At 45.6% G+C, this 15,697-nt stretch overlaps 1 protein-coding gene across 1 annotated transcript in view; it reads left to right on the plus strand.

The window, feature by feature from the left end:
• The window catches only part of Mypn (myopalladin), a 75,397-nt gene that overhangs the window by 32,384 nt on the left and 27,316 nt on the right, over positions 1 to 15,697 (plus strand). The window contains exons 5-8 of the mRNA XM_050140200.1: positions 1,099 to 1,150; positions 4,547 to 4,643; positions 6,104 to 6,175; positions 15,062 to 15,203. Coding sequence (XP_049996157.1) covers positions 1,099 to 1,150; positions 4,547 to 4,643; positions 6,104 to 6,175; positions 15,062 to 15,203 — 363 coding nt within the window. The remainder of the gene's footprint in view (positions 1 to 1,098; positions 1,151 to 4,546; positions 4,644 to 6,103; positions 6,176 to 15,061; positions 15,204 to 15,697) is intronic.

Raw genomic sequence — 15,697 nt, forward strand, 5'->3', positions numbered from 1 at the left:
GATTCTAAGTCTTCATCAGTCAGAGTAACAAAGGAAACTCTGGAAGGTTCTAAGCAGAGACACAGCATGGTCTGACTTACCCTCACTGCTGGTTAAGGATGTACACTCGGAGAGTCAGGGATAGAAGTCTGGCGACCGCTTGAATCATTTGGGGTGTTTGCAACAGTACCAAGCATGAAAGCATGAATAATTTTTGAGGAGAAATCAGTTTTTAGTTCTAGGCTATCTGTTAAGCTTACGCTCCTATTTGCTTCATCCTCTGAGTTTTAGCTGGAGGATCTTTCTCTAGTACTTTTTCTTGCCTATACAATGGCTTAGGTAAACCTTGCCTCCAGCGCTTACATATCGAGTGATCATGGACTAAACACTAATTTGCCAAGAAGACTGCAAGGTCCAAATGGTCTCATTCCTCCCTATCTCTGATAATTTCCACAGAACCAAGCACATGGTGAACATTCGACAGACATTTAGTGAAGAAATACGTTCCTAGAAATGTGTCCCATGTTTTTAACCTCAAGTCTTTGGAGTACAATAAACACCTCCAGGTTTAGCTCTACTGTATATGCCTGGAATTTCCGATCCGGAGAAATAAATCTAGGACCTGGTAGGAGAACTGAGATTGGATCGCTATTGGCTTGCTTTTCCACTCTGGCATCTGGGCATCGAACACTCCCACTCCCAATTTGGAGGATGACTTGTTAATATTAGGGCAGGACGGAAGAGCACCCACCTACACTTGCAGTGTTTGGAATCCGGAATAATCCCCCCTTTCACCCACTCTGTGCGGATTTATGAGCACCGGGGAATGCCTGCAAAAACTGTCCTGTTAGTCCAAAGTTCTTGGCAGGTGTTTTACACCCTGGAATTTAGAACGTGGCCCTGTGTGTTTGAATTGTACCACTAACTGGGCGCATGTCCTTAATCGACTCCTTTCGATTCTTAGGGTTTACTTCCTCCTATGACAGATTAGATGTTCAAGGGAGGAGCCACTGGGTTCCTTCCTGAGCCTAAGATTCCTTTTCAGAGCTTCAAATGCCTATGAATTTGTGTACTAGATTATCATCTTTAAAATCCCATCTTTTGTTTTTATTTCTCTAGGAGTTTCTTCCTCTGACTCAGAAGGGGACCCTAACAAAGAAGAGATGAATCGGTAATTCTATAGCCTAAACATCCTCAGGCCCCAGGAGAACCCCTAATTAATGTCTAGAACTTGAAGCAGGTGGTTCCACGGTCGGTCCTAACATCATGAAAAACCATATATATGTACATACACATGGGCAGATTTGGAGAAGACTCAATTTGTTTTTGCTTAAATCCTGCCCAGCAGATTAATTTGAATCTTCCTGATACTTAAAAAAATGAAATATTATCATGGTTTTGTCTACAGGATTAAAAACTATAACCCAATAACTTTTAAAATACATTTAAAAATAGTACTTATAAAGCTAACACACCTGTAATTGCAACACTTGGGAGGCTGAGACAGGAGGATTGCCATGAGTTTTAGACAATATAAATGTCTTGGCAAGTCATAGCTCTTTTGCTAAACAGTGGTACTGAGTAAAGTTTTATCTGTGTAGCTATTACAACCTTGATGTACCCCTTCTATAGCCCAGGTACTGCGCTAGATCCAGTGGGCATGGAGTAAAACCACAGGCCTCCTGCCTGTTTGAGATTTAAGGTCTAGTGGAGGGACGTGTACAGGAAGTATGGCAAGAAATGGGCAAGAGTAATGAGATGCTGTGGGATATGGCCATGGGTAGGCTGTGCAGGATGGATACCTCATTGGTCAAGCAAGAAAGAAAGGCTTCACAGAGCTGTGGGATTATCCTGCCCTCCCCACAGAGGGGAAGCCCTGGAAGGGGAGAAATCACATCTTAGTCCTCAAATGTTCTGCGCATCTACCCCTACAGTAACTCGCTCTCCGCTCTTGTAGACGTGTGAACATTATAAAGATTTATTTCTCTTTCCCCCTTTACCCCTCTCTACCACCATCCTCGAGGCCTTTGCCCCGTTCCTCCTCCTTGGGTCTGTGTGCTATCACTTCGTTAAAGGCCCTTCCTTCTGCCTCTCTTTTATAGACTTGGAAGTGCTTCCAATTATTCTCAAACAGATCGTTCTGGTCTCATCATGCTCCTGGCTTAGAAAAGATTGTCTGAGGACAGGTGATGGTGGTGCATGCCTTTAACCCCAGCACTCGAGAGGCAGAAGCAGGTGGATCTCTGTGAGTTTAAGGCCAACCTGGCCTACAGAGCGAGTTTCAGGACAGCCAAGGGCACATAGAGAAACCTGTCTCAAACAAAACAAAAAAACAAGCTAAAACAAACAAAAACTAAAAAAAGATTATCTGTAGAAAATTAAAATCAAACATGAAACAAATAACATTTTTGGAAAATCTTCACGTGGCCTCCCTACAACACTGTCTTCAGGAGAATGCCAACCAGGCTGCCCTCTGTCCCCTCTACAGCAGGCTCTCCAAGTGGCCGGCACCTCATTCAGACAGCACAGCAATTCACTTACAGCTTTTCCTTTAAATCATGCACCTTGTGGGATTTCCTGTTGCGAAATTCCTACTCATGGTCCACACCCAGTCCGATGATCCCTCTCCTGCTCAGCCACGCGATCATTGCACCTCTTTTGGGGGCTCCCGGGTCCTGTTACAAAGGCTGATAGGTACGAGTGTTGATCTACAAGTTTCAATAAGTAGAAGAGAGCTCATGTATTCATTTGCTTTACTTGTTACCACAAAGGTTTTAGCTTCAGTTGTACACAACAGCGACCAGATTAACTGTGACTTAAGCAACACTGGTATTCATTTCTCATTTACATCCAGATCAGGATTTGTCTAGCAAACAGGCTTCTCAGTCTACTGGGTACCAGCATGGGACAACACAGGTCTCCTGTGGCCAGATCTGTGGCCATTTCACCTCATGCTAACACGCGGTCCCATCTCCTTAATAAGAAAGGAAGACGAGAAGGACACGCCCACCTCCTTTTGAGTCGTCTGTCTTAAGCTGCACACATCACTCTCGCTCATGGCCCACGTCCAGGAAGTCATCCTAGGGACACACCTAGCCACAGCGAAGGTTAAGAAATTCTCTTTATGTGGAGTAGCTGTGTGAGAAATCAAGTGACGCTCCTGTTGTAGAGGGAAACACGCTGTGGAGACAGCGATAGCCCATGGGATTTCGCTCCTTAGAGCACATGCTGCCTGTTGCGGGGAGGGGAGTCATTCTGTGTCCTCATGACCTCCTTGGCTGTGTAGGGATCCCACAGGCATCCGTACTGAGCGTGGTGAAACAAGGACATGCTAATCTTCTGATGAGAGTTAGCTCTTTAACCCTCCTAAAAGACTGACGGGCTGTGAGTGGCTGTTTACCCCTTGTAGAGATGAAGAAACTAAGAGGCAACATCCAGAACAAAGAAAGGGTAGCCTCCTGTCGGTGACCACAGGTCTCCACGGGCCATAGGTGAAAGGCTTGTGGTCAAGATCTTGAGGGCCCTGTAAAACCAATGCTTACTGTTTCCCAGTGCTCTTTGGGACGACCAGAGTCTTCCATCGAGAGGACAGCCTTTCCCTCTGCCTTAGGCTATCTCTCTCCCCAGGTTCTCTGGCTAGATCCCCAGACCTCTATCTTCCTCACAAAATTCATTTTCCTTCATCCTCCCTCTCCAGAGTACTTTGTGGTTCAACACTCTTAAGTTAAATTGTATAAATTTGAAGAGCTTGTCAACTTCGGGATATTTCTACGTTATGCCAGGGCAAAATCCCATACACAACGATTTATAAAGCCTAGCCTCTTTTTTTCTTCCTTGCCCAAAATGGAAAGGGGAGGAGCTAGGGACTTAGCTCAGTTGATGGGGCGCTTGCCCAGTGAGCACAAAGCCCTGAATCTGATCCCCAGTACCGCATAAAACAGGCATAGTGACTCACGCCTTTAATCGGAGCCCTCAGAAGGTAAAGACAAAAGGGTCAGACGTTCAAAGTCCCCCTCAGCTACACAGCCAGTCCAAGGCCAGCAGAGAGAGAGAGAGAGAGAGAGAGAGAGAGAGAGAGAGAGAGAGAGAAATTTAGTGGGCAGACATTTAATCTCAGCATTTGGGAAGCAGAAGCAAGAGGATCACTATGGCTTCAAGGCCAGCCTAGCCTACAAAGGGAAACCCTGTCTCAAACGAGAAAGTAAAAAAAAAATAAAGGAGAGGGCAGGAAGTGGAAAGAAGAAAAGAAAAAAAAGAAGAAATGAGCAATAGGAAATTAGCAGCGAAATAGATCTTCAAAAATTATCTCCAGCCTGTGCTGTGCGTGTCACTGTAGATGTGTCTGAATCGCTAGCCGTACCCCAAGCAAAGAATCCAAGGTTAAGAATGTCATCCTCATATGTGTTGCCCAACAGAATGTGTAGAACGAAACGTCGGTGAAAACTTGCAGAATACCGTCAAAGACCTGCTCTAGCCAACAGCAAGCAATGCTGGCATTTCTGGCTTTGCTGACTTTCACAAGCAGCTCTAGTTCTGTGTTATAATCTATATTTTAATGATTTCTCAGAATCCAGAAGCCAAATGAGTTGTCATCTCCTCCCACTACCTCTGCAGCCATTCCTCCAGTAGCCCAAGGCCAGCCCAGAGTGTCCACCGTCCAGCAGGTACGAATCTAGGTTGAGTGCAAGTGACCATGACCGCCTTGCGTGGCAAGGTCATGCCTGCTGCTGTAATTGATCATTAAGTAATCGCTTTGTCCTTCGGCTGCATGAGCTCAGTGCTTCCGATGGCTTTGGGAACCTAGTCTCCTCCTTGGGAAAACAACATAGGAAAAGAGACGTTTCACAAGTTGGTAGCTGGCAACCCCATTTTATAAAAAGTGCTGATCATATGTGAACCAATGGGTGTACATCTTAACTTCATTTCATGGAAAATGAAATAATTCTACTTCCTAAGACAAAAAGGAAGTAGTTTTTCTTTTTTTCAAAAAAGAGTAAAGACTCATATCTTTCCAGTTGATGATAGTGTTTATTATAAAGCATTCTGTATAGAAGCATATTAAGTAAAAACTCTAATGTAGTTGATAGTTGCATGGCTGCGGCAGACTGAGGGGCCACTGGCAGTGGCACCAGGATTTATCCCTACTGCATGTACTGGCTTTTGGGGATCCTATTCTCTTTGGATGGATACCTTGCTCAGCCTAGACATAGTAGGGAGGGCCTTGGACTTTCCCCAAAGCAATGTGCCTTACCCTCTCTGAGAAGTGGATGGGGGTGGGATGGGAGGGTGTGTGGAGAGAATGGGAGGAGGAGAGGGAGTGGGAAGTTAGATTGGTATTTTTTAATAAATTAAAAAACCAAAAACAAACAAACAAAACACTTTAATCAGAGCTGGAGAGACGGCTCAGTGGTTAAGATGCAGTGGGCAGCTCACAACTAACCCTAATTCTGGTTCCTGGGATCCAGCTGCCCCTTCTGGCATCCATGGGCACCTGCAGGCATATGCACAAACAGAGATACATACCTACACATATAATTAAAATTAAAATAAAATCTTAAAAAAAAAATCAACTTTAGTCAAGCTTGTATTTCTACACTCTATCCTCAGATGAATCTCCTATCAATAGTAATAATTGCTAGGAGAGACTTCCAGGCATTTCCTATTCACGTATAAAAATATTTATATACACATGTACTTTAAAACATGAAATTATTCTTTCTAAATGTACTTGCTGCATATCAATAATAATCTAAACAAATATATTTTGGTGTATTGATCTATAGCTTAAAATATAATGAGAATTACTTATCTAACTTTGAGTCCAAGTCCCTTGGTTTTTAAACAATGATCTGTGTAGCTCCAGGGACTTGAGCCCTCTTCAGAGTAGGGCTAGTTACCTGGACCATGGGGGTGGGAGAAGTGTAATTTTATAGCCAGCCTGACCTAGGAAGAAATGCAATCGGTTCAGTCTACAATCTCAAGTCTACGATTTGTGAATTTAGAAAACACTGGTCTTTTGATTTGAGATTAATTTTATATAACGAAGTCTGTAGATTTGTTATCTCAGTCTGTCCGTGCAGCAACCCTGGTGACAATGAACGTATTGTTGCTTCTCTTCTTACAGTGTCAGAGTCCCACCAGCTATTTGCAGGGACTGGATGGGAAGCCTATCATTGCGGCTCCAGTGTTTACAAAGGTAATCAAATAAGGCTGCTTTCTTTCTGCCAGGGCCCGAGACACCAGGGAATCCAGACAAAGGGCCTAAGATCCTCTGATTTTATCTCAGGATTTGTCTTTTGGAAGTACAGTGTAGGATTTAAGGGTTTCTGTGTTTGGGTCGTTTCTATGGCTTCATGTCTAGCCCCAGGCTTATTTATTTTATTTTACTTTTTGAGACGGGATCTCACACTTCCAGGCTGGCCTTGAACTTGCTAGGTAATTTAAGATAACCTTGAACTCCCGGTGCTCTTTCCCTCAACCTCTTGAGTGCTGGGATTACAGGTGTATACAGCTATACCCATTTTATTCGTTGCTGGGAATTGAACTCAGGTCAGAGCCTGTGTGTATTAAGGCAAGTAGCTCCACCAGTTAAGCTAGCAACATCCCCAACCCTTCTTTTCTCTCTCCTTCCTTCCTTCCTTCCTCCCTCCCTCCCTCTCTCCCTCTCTCCCTCCCTCCCTCCCTTCCTTCCATCCTTCCTCCCTCCCTCCCTCTCTCCCTCTCTCCCTCCCTCCCTCCCTTCCTTCCTTCCTTCCTTCCTTCCTCCCTCCCTCCCTCCCTCCCTCCCTCCCTCTTTTCCTTCCTTCTTTTTTCCTTTTTTTTTTTTTTTTTGAGACAGGTTTCTCTATGTAGCCCTGTCAGTCCTAGAACCCACTCTGTAGACCAGGATGGCCTCAAACTCATGCAGATCCGCCTGCCTCTGCCTCTCGAGTGCTGGGATCAAAGGTGTGCACCACCACTGCCCGGCTGCAAGCTACCCTTGCCATGCCACTTCTCTCCTCCAGAACCCTCCTCTTTGTTAGGAAGGGGAAGCCCTTCCTTGTCATGTAGCTAGAAGACACTCAGGCTCAGCAACGAGATCACCAGGTGAAACAGAACAAGAAATCCAAAACCGACAAAGAGCTTTTCTGCTCTAATCTGGCTGAGTCATGTCAGGCAGAGTGGGACCATCATCGGGCAAGCAGTAGGTCTCATTGTTGAAAGGCCCAGGCATCATGGGCGCGTGGCCTCCCATGGGTGGCCTCATTCCAGGAGCAGGAGGGCCACTCATTGGCATCCAGGGAAAGCCTCCCATGTGGGGTGCAGGCCTCTTGCCAGGGCAAGGAGGACCCAGGAGACCCGGGGTCGGGGGAGGTGGGATCATGGCCCCTGCAGGAGGAGGAGGAGCGGAGAGTGGACCTGGAGGTATCTTTCCTTGTTGAAGTGCAGCTGTTGTTTTCTCAGTCGGGCTCCAGGTCTGCTCCTACACCCGTTTCTGGTATTAGTCTTCAATGTTCGCTTTGTGTTTCTGACCGCTGCCGTGTCTTCCTCATAGATCACGTGTAAGAGACACCTCACAGCCCTCACAATAAAACGTAGGCATGTTGCTCCTCAGGCCATTGGCTACCCAGTTCCTCATTGCCCCAAGTCTCAGATTTCTAATGGCAGTTCTTGTCGCAAGGAAAGTGTACTCCCCACTAACAACTCCGACCTTTATGCTATTCTAGAGGTTGTTAAACAGTCACTCTGGACTCAGCTGACAAGGCGCCGGCTACTTGTTCTAGAGACGTATCCTGACTTTCAGGAGGATCTGGCTGTGGGGCTGGTCTTTGGTGCTCAAGGAAACAGAGCTAAGTCATTTTAGGAGATTTAACATAAAGCCTGGATTAGGACAAAGAGCTCACTCTTCTGTTCCTTGGTATTAGCAGCTATAGAGTCACCAAATTTTGAATCACACGGTCTTTGTATTTTGAACTTGAAAATTCAGTTAGAGATTTTCATTTACAAAGGAAAAATCCAAGGAAGGGTCAGAGAGATTAAACTAAGATTCAGCCAATATCGCAGGACTAGTTAATGGTAGAATCAGGAGGAGAAACAAGTTTTCCCACTTCTAAGAAGATGATTCTTCTGTGTGCAGCACACACTGTTGCTCAAGACGATGAGTTCAAAGGTTAAAAGAAAAAATACATCACACTGGATTTTTTTCATGTTATAAAGATCAAATGTAACATCTTCATGATGTTCTTCTTAGTATGAACAGCACATGTAAGCCCAAAGAGATTTTTTTATTCTATAAAAAAAATAATTACTTGAGTTATGGATATTAGTTGTGGCTGATCTTGTTCTCCAAGGGTCATTGATAATGTCTGGGAACACTTTCGGCTGCCACACGAGAGGGCTGTGCTAACGGCATTCGGAGATGTTGTTGAGCACAGTACAGCACCCAGGGTGCCAGCCCCCCACAGCAAAGAATCATCTAACGCTACATCTCTAGATTGCCCAAGATGGGGAGCCCTGATTTCAAGAAAAAACAGAAAATCTGGGCTTTTCTAGCAGCACTGATACCCTCGATGGATCCACAACTGTCCCAGAAGGGGGGTTCGGCCATATTGGATGAGATCATCCAAGCTGGCTTCCCCAAATCCATTACAGTCTAGAGTAATCCCTGTTTACTCTTTCCCTGTTGAGTAGGTGTATTTCCTGATGTGAATAAGGTATCTATTTTTTTAGGTTTGTTTAATAGTCTGCCTCTGGTGTTTTAGCCTCTCTACTGTAAAAGACTGGAAGTAGGAAAATACCATGTTAATGATTTAGTGGATACAAGATTCTGAAGAGGAATTGTGGATGGACTGTGTGTGTGTGTGTGTCTGTGTGTGTGTATCAGTGTGCCTGTGTGTTTATTGGTGTGCTCATGTGTGTGTATCTATGTATGTGCGTCTGTTGTGTGTGTTACAGTTAGTAGATATATTTTTGTCATCTCTCATTGACACTGCTAAGCCCTCTAGCCCTAAGAGACAGCATAAAAGTGACACAGAAATATAACATTTGTCAAGCCCGCTTGTCACGGGTTATAGACAGTGCCAACTCCCCAAAAGTAGCTGAACTACCAAATACTCTCCAATAGTCTCCTTTCTCCCCATTCTCAGCACCTACCACCGTTCCATTTCAAATCTTAGGTGTGCTGAGAGCTCTATCTCCCAGAGTGCATGCCTTGTATGCTCATCATAGGTAAAGCTTTTTATAGTTTAGGATTTCCCCAACCACCCTGAAAGCTACGTGTGATGTGCAGATAGAAGTTTAAAAGGTGAAGTCTGGCACACTGACACAGGCCTCTAATGCTAACAACCGGCAGGCTGAGACAGAAAGAGGCTGTTCGAGACCAGCCTGGGCTGCTTAGAAAGATCCTTTCTTAAAAACTAGGTTTGAAAGGTTTTCTTCAAAAATCTGGGTTCAGAGTATAGTTCAGTGGTTAGGTACTTACCTAGCAAGCACAATGCCCTGGGTTTAACCCTCAGCAAAAGAGGAAGAGGAGAGAGAGGGAAAGAGAAAGAGTCAGATAGGACCCTTTAATACTCTTTATATTTAATTTCCAAGATCAATCCAAGCATTCATTTTAACTGCTTTACTGGGGTGACTCTGAATTAGATGTTCTGATTGGCAGATGAAAATGCCTTTGACAAATGAAAGTGGAAAAATGAATTGATCATTAGATTCAGTGACGTCTATAAAAGCTAATAGCCTGCTGGTGGGAACCCAGCTCAGACGCACACTGCGAGGAGGCCTCTGAATGTGAGCTCTCGCCTCCATAAATGGGCTTGTCCGGGGACACAGGGCAGCAGGGTAGGCTGGGGTTCAGATTCCAGAGAGACTTATCAGCTGCAGTGTGCTTGCGTTAGTCTCCGTCGGCGAGGGCAGGATTGAGGTCACAGCCGCTGCCCGTGTCATTAGCGAGTTTCTGAGTCACGGCTACCAAGGATGGTATTTCGCCACCAAGTGATGAGAGCAGGTGATTTGCATACATCCGTCCAGGTTATCTTGTCTCTGTCTCTCTCTTCAGGGACTTCTGGCGGCATGGCTCCTCTGACTCACTCTCTATACGGTCCAACAAAGCATGTCTTTGCCAATTACGGCGAGTTGTCGTTTTTCAAAGGCACTGATTAGAGAGTTTTATTTAACTCCTTTTCCCTTCTTTGATGATCTTCCTTTTATAGAAGGTTTAAGTGAAAAGGAGAATTGCCTGGCCACATGGTGACAGAGTTAAGAGCAGACTATGGGGGTTCTGAGTTTACTCAGAGAGGGGGTGCCTGTGCCTCCCATTTGTTTGTTGTGCACTGAGTGTGTGCTTATGAATGCTAGGCCCTGCTCTGCCTGGGAGCCACATCCCTAGCCCTCCTGTTGTTGTTGTTGTTGTTGTTGTTGTTTTAGACAGCCTCACTAGCCCAGGCTGACCTTGAACTGTCTAAGTAGCTGTGGCTGACTTTGAACCTTTGGTCCTCCCACTTCCACCTCCTGAATGCCAGGGTTACGAGGTATTTGTGCCCACACCCGGTTTATGCAGTGCTGGGAGCCACGCCCAGGGCTTTGTGCCTGCTAGGCAGCCTCTGTACCAACTGAGTTACCCCCTGAGCCCACTGTCTGTGTTTTGTTTCTTTTAATATTTTATAGAGTTATTCACTTATGGGGGGCTGGGGTGGGTACAATACATGCGTGACGTTAGAGGCAGCTTACAGGAGTCAGTTCTGTCCCCCGACCATGTATGTTCAGGGATGGAACTTAGGTTGTCAGTCTTGGCGACAAGCGCCCTTCTGCGTTGAGCCATCTCGCCATCTTTCCTGTGTTTTGAAACAGTCTGTGTACGGCGCTAGACCACCCTTCCTCCCCTGGGCATCACCAGAAACACTTCGCTCTGCTTATGAAGAGAACAGCATTCACACTTCTGGGGTGTGGAGGGAGGGAGGCGACCAAATTAGAATCTTGCTCCTGTCGCCTCCCACTCAATGGCAGCTGCCCTGGCGGGCTTTCAAGGCTGCGGCAGCCCTGGCTCTGGCTGCTTCAGCAGTAATTTGAAGAGCGTAAGGGGGCAGGGGAAGTGAGAGTTTCAAGAGCGCTACATTATATAACAGCAGAGGCAGGAAACCCGGAAATAACTGGGCCAGTGGCCAGATCCAGGTTTCTGAGGACTTCAGGGTCCCTCCCAACTCACCGAATCCAGAGACTTACCTTTGCCTGGAGTATCTGTGGCAACCAAGTAGCAAAGGGTCTTCTGTCTGAGTTTTTGTTACGTGTGTGTGTGTGTGTGTGTGTGTGTGTTGCTCACAACATGGACCAAGTGTGAAGGTCATAGGACAACTTTTGGGAGTCAGTTTTTTCCTTCCACCATGTAGGTCCTAGGTTTGAACTCAGATCCTCAGGCTTGGTGGCAAGCCCCTTTACCTGCTGAGCCCTCTCGCCATCTCCCATTGGTCTATATCAGTACCTCTTTCTGGGCCAACTCCAGCCTAAGGCTCTGTACACAGTCACCTGCATCATGCCCAAAGATGCAGAAACATCTGGATTTTAAAAAGATAAATAAAAAAATGAACCTTGGAGCTATTCTTACAAATATGTATACATTTTATTTTATGTGTGTGAGTGTTTTGGTTTTTTTTTTTTTTTTTTCGAGACCGGGTTTCTCTGTAGCTTTCGTGCCTGTCCTGAAACTCCCTTTGTAGACCAGGCTGGCCTTGAACTCACAGAGATCTGCCTGCCCGGCTGAGTGTTTTTGTCTGCATATATGTATGGTACCCCATGTATGCCTGGTGTCCAGGGAGGCCTAAAGAGGGCACTAGATCCCCTAGAACTGGAGTTATAGACAGTTGCAAGCCACCATGTGGACGCTAGGAATCAAACCCAGGTTCTCTGCAAGAACAAGTGCTCCTAAGTGATAATGCATTTTAGCCAACCCTGGACATGCTGTTTCCAAAGGTATCCTTGCACTGTGTCTGCCAGCTGAGATCCTCTAAGCAAGAGCCCATGTTTGTAACACCGGACACAGGGCAGGGACAAGGCAGGCACATGGTCGAATTTACCCTGTGGTAAATGCTTCTATTTCTGGAAGCTTCGGGAAGAACAGAACAATGGGCTCCGTGCTGACTGGTCATGGAGATCTTCCAGACTGTCAGCTCTGCCATGAATGAGCTTGAAGATGATTGTTGACAAATACGGCAGAGTTGTACTTTGGACACCGTTTTACCTTGGGAGGCTGTGGACTTTTGACTATAGTGACTTCAGTTCAGATCCATAATTTCTAGTAAAGATTAACTCAGCCCTCCTCAATTGAGGGCTGATTGATTTATCATTTAGTGAAGTGAGATGAATGTAGTCAAGATTGAGCACCTTCCATGTGTCTGTGTTTTGTTATAACAAACCACCGAAGGCTGGGTCCTTTATTTTAATCCAAAACAGCATCACTACATTAGAAGACACCTAAGATCTACTGCTGTGTTAAATACCATGCCATTCTGTATGTATGTGTAGCCGCATGAGCCATCTCCTTAGGAGACTTGGTGGAAGACCACAGGTTTTCCAGGCTTAGTGGTGCAGGCCTCTAATTCCAGCCTTCAGGAACAAGAAAGAGTTCAAAGTCATCCTCAGCTACAAGTTTCAGGCCACTTTATCTGAACAACAAAAGCAAAACAGCCACAGAAAGTGGGGGGTGAAGAGACAGCTCAGAGGTTAAGAGCACTGACTGCTCTTCCAGAGGTCCTGAGTTCAATTCCCAGGAACCACATGGTGGCTCACAACCATCTGTAATGAGATCTGGTGCCCTCTTCTGGCCTGCAGCATACATGCAGACAGAATACTGTATACATAATTAATAAATAAATCTAAAAAAAAAAATACCTTCAGCTGTGGAGGCTGAAGAAATGCCTCAGGAGCTAAGAGCACACACTGCTCCCCAGAGGGCCCATGTTCAGAGGACCGCATCAGGAGGCTCCCAGCAGCGTATGGCTGCAACTCCAGAGACTCTGGGGCCACTCCACCCACATGCATGCACACACATGGAGTTGAAAACAAATTTTAGGAAAAGAGAAAGACGCCTCCGCGGGTAAAGGCACTCGTCTCCGAGCCTCAGGTCATACATGGCGGAAGGAAAGCACCAACCCCTGCAAGTGGTCCTCTGCTATCCAAATGTGTGTCGTGACACTCACAAGCCCCTAGACGCACAGTACATAAACATGCAATAGGCTTTAAGAAAAAGAAAACACTCCACAATTTGCAGGATAATGGCTGACTTTCAACAGCTTTTTCTAAGTGGCTCATGAGATAGCCCTTATTCATTGCTGACTGCAATGAATTTCTACCTCCTACCCTAGACATTAGCAGGCCTGCTCCCTACACTGTGGCCTTGCAGGTGTCTTGGCTGACCTCTCAAATAGAGCACAGTTCTCCGCCTTCATTGTCAAACAAGAAATTACAATAGTGAGATAGGGCTTCTCTCAGTTCTGGCTAACATGGCCTCCCTAGAGGATCCTTCTGCAAAAGGGACCCGCAGACCCCCTGCAAATGAACTGAGCCGCAACTCACGTGGCTTGTGGATTCTCTGTGTGTCCATATATCCATTTTATAAACCTACACATGTGTCACCTACACAATCCCTTCTGCCACAACCATTCCCACTGTTGTTGTTTGCTTGTTTGTTTGTTTGTTTTTCTGGAGACAGGGTTTCTCTGTGTAACAGTCATGGCTGTCCTGAAACTTGTTTTGTAGGCCAGGCTGGCCTCGAACCCACAGAGATCCGCTTGCCTCTGCTGGGATTAAAGGAATGTGCTACGATGCCTGACTTTTTCTTCCCACCACCATTTTTATTGACTTGATTTCCTAACCTGTTCACGTCAGCAGTAATGAAAACTCCACTACATATTACTTCCAGAGAGATGCTGGACTGCCAATACAGGTTTCTACAGGCTCCGAAGTTGACATTTTAGCACAGAGTTTTCTCCGAGGTCAGGGAGAGGACAGAGCACACAACACATGACGTCGTCTGCCTTCAACCTTGTGTGGGGAAATGAGGAATAGCTGGGATTTTCAATCCAATAGCACATTTATGAGTTCATAAACCACTCTGTGTTATTCAGGTCATGAATGGTTTCCGCAAGCCAGTTTGGCACTATATAAAGAACAAAATCCTGATGTTGGCTACAGTGGCCCCTGGCAGTCATAAAGCCACTGCACAGACATCTCTGAATTAATGTCAGCTGCTGTGTTCAGGCAGGCCAGAGTTCTACCTTTTGACCCTGGGACAAGACCTTGTCACCCACAAGACTCAGGCTGCAAAACTGGGCAGTTGACTCAAACCACCCTACTTTGTAGTATTTTTAAGTGGGTTTATCATTTTTGTGTTAGGCGTTACTCATTGCTGTTTTGTGGGGTGGGGAGGTGTCTATGCAGCCCACATCACTAGACAAGGGTTACAAATGTGACAGGGCAATGCACGAAATATCATAAGCTTTGTTTAGGCAAGAATTATAAAAAACAAAAAACATCCAAATTATAAGAGTGAATACAGGGCTGGAGAGATGGCTCAGTGGTTAAGAGCACTGACTGCTCTTCCAGAGGACCTGGGTTCAAGTCCCAGCACCCACATGTCAGCGCACAACTGTCTGAAGATCCAGTTGCAGGGGATCTGACACCTTCATACCAATGCACATAAAATAAAGTTAAATAAACCATAAGAAATATTTTTTTAAAAAAAGATTGAATACAAAAGAAAAAGAAAACTAACAAATGAAAACAAAAATTACTAAAAAAAATTATCTCCTTTATTCAAAATGTTTGACCTAGTACTTAATAAATTTGATTAGCATTTAAATGGAGGCAAAGGCAAGAAATAATGAAGAAAGTGTCCCGGAAGGGTTGGATGGCTCTGTCTTCCAGACTAAACTCAGTGTACACTCCCTGGGTTGAAGCTGCTGGAGACGTAGATTTGCAAAGAATCCAGAGGTGGAGACAGCGTCCCTAAAATCCCGCCGTGGGATGCGGTCCCCGAGCGCTCAGGTGATAACATACTCCGTGGGATGTGGTCTCCCAGCGCTCAGGTGATAACATACTCCTCTCGTCCCAGATGCTACAGAACCTGTCAGCCTCTGAGGGACAGCTGGTTGTCTTTGAGTGCCGGGTAAAAGGAGCCCCGTCCCCGAAAGTCGAATGGTACCGAGAAGGAACCTTAATAGAAGACTCTCCAGACTTCAGGATCTTACAGAAGAGTAAGTGGATGCTTTTCTGAGTCTTGTCTTTTTAGACAAGTGTTTCATATTGGTTTGTCTTTATGTTTTTTTTTTTTTTTAACGACAAATTTAGTAGACAGTAGGAAGCCAACATAAAGGGGCTAGGGAAAGGACCTAGCAGATAAGAGCACTTGGTGTTCCTCCGGAGGACTCAGGTTCAATTCCCAGCTCCTACAGGGAAGTTTACAACTGTCTGTAACTCCAGTTCCAGGGGCTCCTACGCCCTCTGGCCCCTGCACTGCAAGCTCAATGTACACAGACCAAAGCTACGGGCAGAAACACCCATAGGCACAAAAGAACTTCTTAAAAATTTTAAACTAACATAAAAATCACTTTAAGAATTATCTCCTGGGGCTGGAGAGATGGCTCAGTGGTTAAGAGCATTGCCTGCTCTTCCAAAGGTCCTGAGTTCAATTCCCAGCAACCACATGGTGGCTCACAACCATCTGTAATAAGGTCTGGTGCCCTCTTCT

This window comes from Alexandromys fortis, unplaced genomic scaffold (assembly GCF_014885135.2).
Source record: "Alexandromys fortis isolate MF-2015 unplaced genomic scaffold, M_Fortis_MF-2015_v1.1 scaffold_9, whole genome shotgun sequence".
Lineage (NCBI taxonomy): Eukaryota > Metazoa > Chordata > Mammalia > Rodentia > Cricetidae > Alexandromys > Alexandromys fortis.